The 11,726-nt window shown below is 36.8% G+C and overlaps 1 protein-coding gene across 1 annotated transcript; it reads right to left on the bottom strand.

The window, feature by feature from the left end:
* Positions 1 to 9,900: 9,900 nt before the first annotated feature.
* LOC108360600 (putative nuclease HARBI1) lies at positions 9,901 to 11,514 on the bottom strand. Its single transcript, XM_017612951.1, has 4 exons — positions 11,064 to 11,514; positions 10,671 to 11,003; positions 10,468 to 10,612; positions 9,901 to 10,415 (listed from the first exon to the last, which is right to left on the bottom strand). Exons 1-4 carry the CDS (start codon positions 11,289 to 11,291, stop codon positions 10,396 to 10,398), a joined length of 726 nt encoding a protein of 241 aa, XP_017468440.1. The 5' UTR covers positions 11,292 to 11,514; the 3' UTR covers positions 9,901 to 10,395.
* Positions 11,515 to 11,726: the final 212 nt, after the last annotated feature.

Raw genomic sequence — 11,726 nt, 5'->3', positions numbered from 1 at the left:
CCCACGTCACTGTTGACAGTTACAATTTCGAGAAAGTAGAGAATTTCGTTTACTTGGGAACCAGCATTAACACCGATAATAATGTCAGCATTGAAATCCAACGTAGAATCACTCTTGCCAACAAGTGCTACTTTGGACTGAGTAGGCAATTCAGGAGTAAAGTCCTCTCTCGACGTACAAAAACCACGCTCTATAAGTCACTCATCATGCCCGTGCTGGTATATGGCGCAGATGCATGGACAATGACAACATACGATGAGGCGGCTCTTGGAGTGTTTGAGGGAAAGATTTTGAGGAATATTTACGGGCCTTTACGCGTTGGCGACGGCGAGTACCGCAGACGATGGAACGATTAGCTGTATGAGCTTTACAACGACATGGACATAGTTCAGCGAATTAAAATACAGCGGCTCCACTGGCTTGGCCATGTCGTTCGAATGGACAGCGACGCTCCAGCTCTGAAAGTATTCAACTCGGAACCCGCTGGTGGTAGTAGGGGAAGAGGGAGGCCCCCACTGCGATGGAAAGATCAGGTGGAGAAGGACTTGGCTTCACTTGGCGTTTCCAATTGGCTTCAGTTGGCACAGAGGAGAAACGACTGGCGTGCTTTGCTGAACTCGGCCAAAATCGCTTAGGCGGTTACAGGGCCAAAAAAAGAAGAAGAAGAATAATATGACCATCGAAAAAGAAAATAAAATTAAAAATGGCAACGTGTTGATTATAAAAAGGCAATAAGATGAACATCGAAAAAGAAAATAAACCTAAGAATGGCGGCGCTTATTTTCAAATAGTATCACTAATCAATACTTATTTGCGTGATTTAGTTATTTGCAAATGAAAAATAAACTCAGCGTTTATACGGCAAAGTTTACCATTTTTCAAATTGTTGGGAAAAACGATGCAAATAATCCATTCCCGATCACTCACATTATCTTATCGCGATAAACTTATCGCGAAAAATTTTCAACGACGTTGTATGGCAGGGTGCGGAAAAATTCGCACGCGAACGCTCAAAAATACGATCTTCTCATATTAGCTCGTTTTGCGATTGTATTTTACCGCGATAAATGCTTGAGCAAACGAGCGTTCGAGAAAACATTGCCTGCGTTTTCGTTGGTAAGATATCGCATGCAAAGTGTTTATGTATACACATTGCAATCGAACGAGCGTCCGTGGCAAGAGCGCTGGTTCAGAAAATCATAGCGCGCACTCTCTCGCTAACGAAAACGTAGGCAATGCTCTCGCTAACGATCATTTGCTCAAGTATTTATCGAGGTAAAATACAATCGCAAAATGAGCTAATATGAGAAGATCGTATTTTTAGCGTTTGCGAGCGTTTGAATTTACATATGATAAAGACACAAATTTTTCGAAGTGCCTATTGTGCGAAAAACAACTTAAAGGGTACATATTAGGAATTAACTAGACATGGTGCAAAAGGCCCAAAATAGAAAAAAGGGTTTTTAAAATGTTGTGTTGGATTGCTAAACGTGAAAAATATTCCGTTTCGACTTTTCGATGACGAACTTTATTTTAAGCAAATAATTGAACCCTATGAAAATCAATTTAATTTACAATTAAATTGAAAAAATTTTGTTTTACAGTAGTAAGATGTGCCGCGCACACAATTCATTTGGCGACACATGATTCTTTCAAGGAAATGCGAAATAAAGTGGACTATTACAGGAAAATTGTGAAACTACTTAGGGCTGGCATAAGAAGCGGTATTAACTGTGCGGATCTACGTTTGCCACCAATGGATAATATAACTCGATGGAACTCAACATTTGAAATAATAGAATCCCCTTTGAATTGAACAGCATATTAATGGAAACGATATGGGGTTTATATTTACTGTGAAATTGATTGGAACTTCATAGAAAATTTTGTCAATGCATTTACACCAATGTACCAAACAACTTCAAGCTGAACAATACATTATCGGCGATTTTTACATAGACTGGCTTGTATGTGAAGCAAAATAAAATAAAAATTGGTGAAAATGGGTTTGCAAAGTAAAGTTGTTGGAATCTATGAGAAGAAGGGAAGAAAAATTACTCGACAATGTTGCATTCCTTTCTGGTATATACTTCGACCCAAGATTCAACTTTTTGGATTCACCGTATATTAATGATGACCAAAGGAAAAGTGCAATGGTATATTATATTGTAAATAATCTAATCTCTTAACATAGTAAGATAAATCAAATTTTTTGTAGGTGCATATATTAAGAACAAATGCAAGGCTTAGTTCATTAAATGGAGATGGAAATTCGAGTAACGAAGGAATTGACCCTCAAGAGGATATTATATATGATCCCTACAACATCTTAGAAGAAGAGCTAAATAATATAGCCAGCAGCCGATTGACAACTCAAAACAGTGCCAATATTCGCTATAAGCTTGACAATTTAGCATACAGTCAAAGAATGTCTTTCGCAACAAATGTACTCGACTATTGGAAAAATCTGTGTTCTAAAGAAAGAGACTTGTTTAAGCTGTCTGAAGTCATTTTAGCAGTTTCATAGAGTCAAGTTTCCGTAGAAAGAGCATTTACCGCGCCATACAATTGTAACAAAACAGCGATCAAGATTAAGCAGTGACAAAATTAATAATTTATTGATACTAAAGCTTTTTTTTGTATAATATGTATTTATTTATTGAATCTTTCTTTCGAAACTAACAATAAGTTTTCAAATCTTACAAACTACCATTAAATTTAATATTTCTGCGGCAATGCTTACACATTTTTTATTTTTTCATCCAGCAGGATCGCTGGATATCGTGGTGGGCAGGCGGTCTGAAAGGACGAGTTCCAGAGCCGCACTGCTTGGGCGTGTGGAAAGGACTAGTTGGGTGTTGGGTAGTCGGTCTAAAAGGACGGATCGGAGAAATCCTTTCTTTTAGTCTTCTTGCATATCTCGGGCTAAGAAGATCTCTCGCTAGTCGATTTGCGCGGTTCATTAACCGTGCTGAGTAACTGGTGCTTAGCCCTCTTATGTCCTCATGCACCGTATTTCCATTAAGATCTTTGTGGATATTCGTATTTTTATGTACCACGCTGCTCCGCATATGGCGCTAAAAATGTTGACTGTAGTCTGAAGTCTGTTCAAAATAGAATTCCGCGCTGTGCCCCAAAGCCCGATTCCATATGCCCAACATGGTTTAATCATCATATTAAAAAGCAACATCTTGTTATCTAGGCTTAATTTAGATTTGTGTCCACTGAAACCTTGCTTGTTTTAGTTTCGCTTGAGAAATTTTGTTTTCTATATGCTTTTTCCAGGTAAGTCTTTTATCTAGTGTCATCCCAAGGTATTTGACACTATGGCCCCTATTATGAGCTACATTCGATCTTCGACTGTGGTCGAAGGTGCTGATCGAACGAATTTTCATTTGGTATTATGGCGCTCATTCGATGAAGAATAGCGCTATTGTGAACTTCGCTCGTTTATGTTGTTCACAATAGTATATTTTTCACCGCTGAGAAGCTTTGTTTACAAATCGAGCAAACTAAATAGTGTGCTTATACATATTTATGTAAATTTGTGCAAATTAAAATGAAATAAAAAAGAAAGCAAGTTTATAAAAACGTGGTAAAAATTAGTACAACGAAGTTCTGGGGTTCAACGACTCGTCAGAGGATGAGAGTTTAGTGAACTGACCAGTAGTAGTAAATGTTTAAGAGAGTTTAAGTGAAGTCTTAACAATATATTTTGACATAAAATATATTTAAGAAATTTGTCTACAGATTTACTAAAAACTTCCGACTGTCTAAAGAGGCGTTTGTGAGCCAAATCTATTTAAAATATTTTAAAACTATCCACAGCTCTATGATTTGTTCTCAGAGATCGTGCCAACTGAGTATTGGGATTTTCTTTCACAAGTAAAAGCAGCCTTTTGAGCTTGTGTTTTGTATTCACGACGCTAAAACTGCATGAAATTGATAAAAGATTGTTTAAAAATAATATCTACCCGCCAAAAAGTAAGAAAACAAATGCAAAATAATACATTTTTCACAATTTTCTAACACTTCGCTACACCATCGAAAGCAAAATTCTGTTCGACAGAAAATTCGATACTCAACGAAAATTTCGATACGGTTGCATAGCTCATAATACGAATTTCACTTTCGATCTTCGATAACCAGCGAAGATCGAAAATCGAATGAAACCCATAATGAGGGCCTATGTTTTGTGGTATAGCCTTGCTGTTTATATTTAGTGGTGGGCAAGTTTCTTTCTTCAAAGTAAATGTTGTCTGAACACACTTGCCTTCGTTAACCTTTATCCTCCAAGAACCTAGCCACAGCTCTAACTTTTTCAAATATTCTTGCAGCTTGTAAGAAGCAAACGTTGAAATGGTTAGACTATCAACAGTTGGCAAATCACGAGTGTATATAAGGCTGACTTCCAAAACGTCAATTGCTTTGCATACGTACAAAGTATGATGTTCCATAACGCCGAACTACCAAATGTTGACGATGTATACTTTTCCAAAACGCATCCGAAAATTTATCGAAACGCATCGCTAGCGCAATCAGCGCATCAGAAACAAAGTTGATGCTTCGTTTGTTATTGGTTACCATTGGTGTTTTAAAAATGGAAAATTCAGAAAAATTGTTCATTGCTATATTGAGTATTTAAAATATGCAATGTATATGGTTGCAATGTGTCGCAACTCTGCATATACAAACAGTTTGAATACCGCAGTATAACAGTTTCCAAAAAATGTATTGATACGTTTTGGAAGTCAGCCTAACTTACAATATGGTTCCTAGAACACTGCCTTGAGGGACACCTGCATATATTGGGAGACTTTCCGTTCTAAAAAAATGCTGCCTTACTCTGAAGCACTGATGCATAATTCAATAATACAAGGTTCGATAAACTGACAGTTGTCTCTCTCGCACCGCTCCCTTAGCAGTGGCACCGTGTTGCTTCTTTGCAAATTTACATGGAAACAGTGTAGCTTTGGTATGAAATAAAAGTATAAGCTTTTGTGCAATATGTTTATTTGTATATGCATATGAAGCATATTTAACTGATGGAAACATAAATTGTTTTTAAATTGGATGTTTACATCAATCTCATAGTAGTCTTATTTTAATTTTGATTCATTTTGCAGTTTTTATACAGCTAAATAGCACATAAACTACGTAATTCTCGTAGATATATCAATATTACGTTCAACATTTCGTTTAAAATGCCAGATTTCCTGCAAATACATTAGAATTTACAAAAGGAATTTCACTACTAATTGTCTACTTTGCGTACTTTTCTATTACCATGTTAGCACTAAGAGATTTCATTCTTCCCCTTTCTCCGTCCTTCGTAAATGCAACCTTTTGTAAGGGAGTGTCAAACCGCAGCTGTCAATAATTATCTAACCTTGTATTATTGAATCATGGCACTGATGGGCACTGCCTTGCCCGCGGCCAAAGCTCTTTTAAGCTTTCTATACATTTTGTAAAGATGCGAGCGGAGTGAAAGCTCTCTCTGCCCAACGCTGCTCTGAAGTTACACCCCAGCAGAAAGCTTTCAAGAATTGCATGCATATTTGCAGGGAGTTAAAACTTTAGTTTTTATATAAGGCCATCATGCCAGACTTTGTCAAAAGCTTGAGAGATGTCCAAAAATACACCGATGCAGCATTGCTTCCCTTCGAAGGCTTTTCTAATACAAGAAACTATTCTATGAACTTGTTTTACAGTGCCATGTTTTTCACGAAAACCAAACTGATGCGGTGGTATTATTTGGTTACTTGTTAGTGAAGGTTGTATTTTCTTCAATAGAAGTTTTTAAATATTTTGGAAAATACAGAAATCAGGCTAATCGGCCGATATGAACTTACTACCGCCGGATCTTTGCCTGGCTTTGGCACCATAATTATTTCCAAAAGTTTCCATAAGTCGGGTAAGTGCCCCAACTTAAGCATGTTATTAAAAATATGTAACAAAAAATGAACAGCAGTTTGTGGGAGCTCCTTTATCATTTCACCTGTAATCCTATCGTAACCAGGAGCTTTATTCTTCTGAATATCATGAACAATGGTGTTAACTAAATCTTTCTCTTTAACCCGAAGCGGATTTGTGGTAAGGCTACTGGGGGGTATTGAAATATTGGAAGAATGAGAGCCTTCATTGGGTCAAAAGACTTGTGAAAGTTGACAGGCGAAAGCGTTTGATTTATCCTCATCATTCCTCGCTCAGCTTCCGTTCTGAGTACGTAATGGTGCTTCTCGAAGAACGGGCCTCTTCGCATGCTTCAGTGTTCGCCAAAGGAAGTAGTCAGTCTGTTTCGAAGCAGACAAGGACTGAAGTATCGACTGCGTACTTCTTTCTTTTTCCGCCTGCAACAAAATACGTAATTCCTTTGTACACGCATTCAGCTCCTGTTTAAGCTTAGGAGAGCGAATTCTTTGCCATTCCCTTCTTAATTTGCTCTTTTTACTTATTAAGTTTAGAATGTTTGGGGTGTGCAGGCCAGGGCAGTAAGAACTGCGATGTTTAATAGAAGGATTTGGTGTTGCAATTTCTGCGGCCTTAACTACTATATCAGTGAGATTTTCAGCTGGCCTGTCGATATCATTCTTGGTCAGAATAGGAATTTGCGGGTCAATGTGGGAACTGACATACTTTTTGTATTTAAATCAGTTTGTGTACTTATTTGTAAGATTTTTTTTGTTTTTCTTCATAATTAATAAACATTGATGATGTTATGAGGCAGGGTGAATGATCTGAAGAGAGATCAAATAATGCTTCAGTATTAACTCGGTGTCGCGCAATGCCCTTTGTTACACCAAGGATCGGGTATTTTTTGGGGGTCAGATGGCCAATGCATTGGCTGACGAGTAGGCAAGACGTCAAATCCTCTGTTCTGTAGTGGGATTCACTAACTTTTAACAACGCGACTTTTCGAGTTGTAAACTAGCAATTTTTGTTGTTTGCAGTAACGACTGTGTGATTCAATAACGTATCTTTAACAACACTAAACAGCTGACTTTTGGTATTTATTTAAATTGATAGAAAGTGGCATCTCTGAAAATTAAACGTCAAATATACGAAAAACGCAAAGAGGATTGCAAAAAAAACATTGCAATTCCCGCCTAGTTCGAATGCAAATTTATGAAAATAAATGAAGTAAGTATATTTAATTATTATTTATATGTAGATTATTTACATTTGTATATTTTCAGCATGTCCTCAACGAGCAAAGCAGCATCTAAAAGAAGCCGCGCCTCAACCGAGCAACTCAGCGGGATGGTGGACTTTTTCCTCGAGAACCCGGGACTGGCTGCCTGAAAGTTTCAGCGGCTCCATGGGAAGTTGGAGCATGAGAAAAAGTGGGAGGAGATGGCGACCAAGTTAAACGCTATGGGAGGAGCGCAGAAGTCTGCTGGTCAATGGCGCACGGTAAGTAGTAATCAATTTGTCATTAATACAAGGAGCGGTGCGTCCGAGTTGAGTTGGACAAAGCTCCACTTTTTGTGTATACGTACATTAGCACGTAGATTGACGTTTTTACGCATTCTACATGTTAAATAGTGCCAGTAAATATCTATTCCAATAAGGTAAAATATCTAAGTGAGACAATGACTTTGATGTAGTGCACCATTACTTTTATAAGTTAAAATCCATCGAAGTTTTTTGTTTAGATTTGACGGGTATATTCGAAAAGGGAATGAAATTTTCCTAGTGTTTATAGGATGGCAAGCATACGCAAGAAATGATACATTACACTAAAGTCAAGAATCAACTTTAGCAGTTTTTCCTTATTGGCAGATACTAAATACATATGTAATACGTATGTATTCATATTAATTGATAACACTAATGTATGTATATCTTTTTTACTTAAAGGTATGGCGTGATTTAAAAAGTCGCACCAGTAATCGGGTGCGCGATCGCAAGAGACAGCAGGCCTTAACCGGAAACAGGCCCATCGACCAGGTTCCACTAACAGAGCTGGAGCAGCGTGTGGTTGCTATTATTACAGCCACTATATAGAGGGCCATCAATTCGTGGCAGAAAATGTGCCAATGGAAGAGGTAAGTTTTTATTAAGCTATTTCAAACTTATAACTAATTACTGTTTTTATTACCATTAGGAGCTTCAATTGTACCTTGAGGACGGGGAAGAAATTATTGAGAGAATATCTCCAGAGTCCTACGTCGAAGCTACTTGCGACACCCCTACAACTCCTGCGCAGAAAACACCGCGCAGGAGTTTGAAGAGAAAGAGGGAAGAGGATGAGAGCGAAGTCCAGAAGAAATTTCTGGACATAGCTCAAACCCAGGCAGATTCTATGAAGGTAAATAAATTTTTATTTAGAGGTGTGTGGCTTAATTTTTATATTACATTCTTTTCGAATAGATGCTGGCCGAAAGTTTTTCCCGGCTGGTAGAGACTCAAGTTTCCATTGGGAATGGGCTGCAAGCCTTTGGGGAGGGTATGACGGTCTGCGCCGAAGCCATTAATAATTTGGCCAGGGCACTCGGCCCCCAGTGAAATATTTTTATTTAATTTTTTAAAGTAACTTTGAAATGAACTGATTTATTTAAAATGAACTATTTTTAATTTTTATTTAATTTGATTTTTCGCAAGAGACTTCGTACCTTTAAATGAATTAATTACTTTTTTTAATATATTAAATTGGATTTTAAAATATAATTTTATTTATTAGTATTAGATAGATATACACTCAGCAACAAAAATGTGCATACAGTGATTTCTTTTACAATATTAACACAATTTTTCATGTTAAATGGTTTTCGTAAATTTTTTATTTATAGCTGCGAGTGAAATAATAGCATCAAACTTCAAAATTATGTTTGCTCCCTATATGTATTTATTTATTTTTAATAATTTTCGTTAAAAATGTAGTTCCATTTATAACAGAAACCACATAAATAAAATTTGTAAAGCTTGCACAAAGTTTACAACAATCAATCAAACTTGAAAAATGTTCACCAAAGCTTCAACTTTTTAGCCAAAATCTTTATAAGGTTATTGGGTATGCAGTTTTGTAGCCCATTCAATCTTAGAACCATAATGTGCAAGTTCAAGTCGCTAAAAATTACCGTTGATATATATTTTCAAGACTGATTTTATTATGCCTGTTTTATTATTATTATTAAAGAAATATAATATTTAAATATGTACATATATACATACTTATGTGATATTCACTTTTTTAATAAACGATGTATACGCATTACATTGAAAACTTAAATTATTCAATTCCTTTAAATTCAAGGTATAATAAGTAGACTTATCACCTTTTAACTTACAGTCCTCTATATTTGTTTTACGCCCTATTGGAAAATTATAACCGGACCACATATAGGCAAGTTTTAACGAACTATTTGTGTTTTTGTTTTTTAATTTATATTGCTTGTGTAATCTGTAACTAAAACAGTATAAATACAAATTTCAAACTTTGTGCAATATTTAAGCAAAACTCAACAAACCTTCGTAAAAACTTCAAGTTTTTTATCAGAATAATATAAAAATTAAGTATGCAGTTTTGTAGTCCATTACATTTTAGTACAATAAAGTGCAAGTTTGGTGTTGCTGAAAAAGCCCTTGAATTTTGATGTTTTTTTTGCGAATTTTCATCCATACAAAGTACGTTCTACCATTTTTTCGTGTAGAAAAAAATGCACAACACCACCAGGGAAAAAAATATCAAAAATCAAGGGATTTTTCAGCAACATCAAACTTGCACTTCATTGTACTAAAATGTAAGGACTACAAAACTGCATACTTAATTTTAATATCATTCTGAAAAAAAACTTGAAGTTTTTACGAAGGTTTGTTGAGTTTTGCTTAAATATTGCACAAAGTTTGAAACTTGTATTTATACTGTTTTAGTTACAGATTACACTATTTAAAAAAGTTATAAACAGAAATTAAATAACAAACAAATATGTAGTTAGTTAAAACTTACCTATATGTGGTCCGATTATAATTTGGCAATGGGGTATATATTTGTAATTTTGATCGCAGTCTAAAGTAGAAAAATGATTAATTAACTAGAAGTTATTAAGAAAAAAAGTTAGCTATTAATCTGTCTTGGATTCGTTTCGCAGCAGAAGATGACGAGTTGGAGTTTTCAAGAAGTATGTCTGCCCCACTTTCGGTTGCAAAGTTATCAGGTTCGTTCGTTTGCTGCTCTCCCAAACGAATATTATGCAGTACTGCGCACGCATTGACGACTTTTCCAGCAAACCCGGGATCGTACAAAAGAACCCTTTGTAGCGAAAGACATCGCCAAGTTCCTTTGAGGACGCCGGAAAGTCTTTCGATAGGATTCCTAGCTTGCAGAGCGCTTCATTATAGCGAAATTTAGGAGACCCCTCCGGTTGTTTGGTAACGGCGTCATAAGCCACGGCTCTAGGGGGTATCCAGATCACCTGCAAACATTTTCTTTTAGAGTTAACTTTAACATTAATTAATAAGCGTTACCTATTAAAAACAAGTTGTGGTTCCCATTTTCGTACGAACGCTGCATCACTCTCCGCACTGCAGAGGAGCTCCAAATATAGGAGTCATATCTTGCTCCCGGATACTTCGCATTCACGTTTAAAATTTTCAAATTTGGGTCGCATATCTAATTTGGGTCGCAGTGGTAATTATGCAATCATTTTCTTTCGTAACAATTTGCTTACCATTTGTACATTTAATGAGTGGTATCCATGATGGTTAACGTACGCCTCCTCATTATTTTTCGGTGCCAAAATAGAAATATGGGTACAATCGATCGCCCCAATAGTTCCCCCGACAAAAGGCGCCGGTGCTGAGGAAAATACTTCTCTGGCAACTTGACGTTCCATTTGAGTCATAGGAAACTTGACCTCCGTTAAAAACAAGTGGTTGTTAATTGCATCCGTCACACGATGAATACAGCGGCTTATGGATGACTGGCTCATCGAAATGCCCCACTGCTCTCCTACAGGGCGTTGATAGCACCCAGTGGCATAAAAACGCAAAGTAGACAGAACCTTCAAAAATACAAGAGAATTTATACAAGGTGCATTAAGCTTAAAGATCTAGTGCCTCACCTGCTTTTCGGCGGATATGGCAGTTACTCTTGAGCCTTTCAAATACACTTCCAACCGTTGAACCAGACCGGCTGCCAAGTTGGGTCCTAGCCGGTATAATTTCCGGAACTCTGTTGGTGGCAACTCAAACGGGTTGTCCGCAATCCGCAACATACGCCGATCCACCCTCAATGCGTTAAATTGCTCCTGACTACGCGACAAACTATAAGCGAGGTATTCAAACGACATTTTTTCACTTAATCTTTTATTTTTGCGCTCTCGATTTTTTTGTTTTTTGTAACAACACCAAACTAGACGTTGTCAAATTAGCGGCCGTTGTTATCGTTAACGACAACAGCTGATTTTGCGTTGACGAATGTTGTTAGGGAAACGTTTAATGAATAGCTTAATTGATAATATTGTCGTTTAGTTGCTTTAACAATTAAAAGTGTTGTTAAAATAGCGTAGTGAATCGCACTACTGGATTACTTTATATAGATTTCTACCCTTTGTTGTAATCAATCTAGATCCCCTGAATGTGTGTTTGGTATTGTAATCTCCTGTTACAATAAACTTACGGCCAAACTTTAGGAACAAGTCATTAAATTGTTTTTCTGTTATGACGAGGGGGGGCAGTATATAGCAGATACAGTAGGGCCACCCAAGTGGTCATCAATGTGTATT

The sequence above is a fragment of the Rhagoletis zephyria genome, unplaced genomic scaffold, assembly GCF_001687245.7.
Source record: "Rhagoletis zephyria isolate East Lansing unplaced genomic scaffold, Rhagoletis_zephyria_1.1 Rzeph_scaffold_00592, whole genome shotgun sequence".
In the NCBI taxonomy this organism is placed as follows: Eukaryota; Metazoa; Arthropoda; class Insecta; order Diptera; family Tephritidae; genus Rhagoletis; species Rhagoletis zephyria.
Note: the sequence above shows the minus strand (reverse complement) of the source record. Positions and strands in the feature narration are given on the sequence as shown.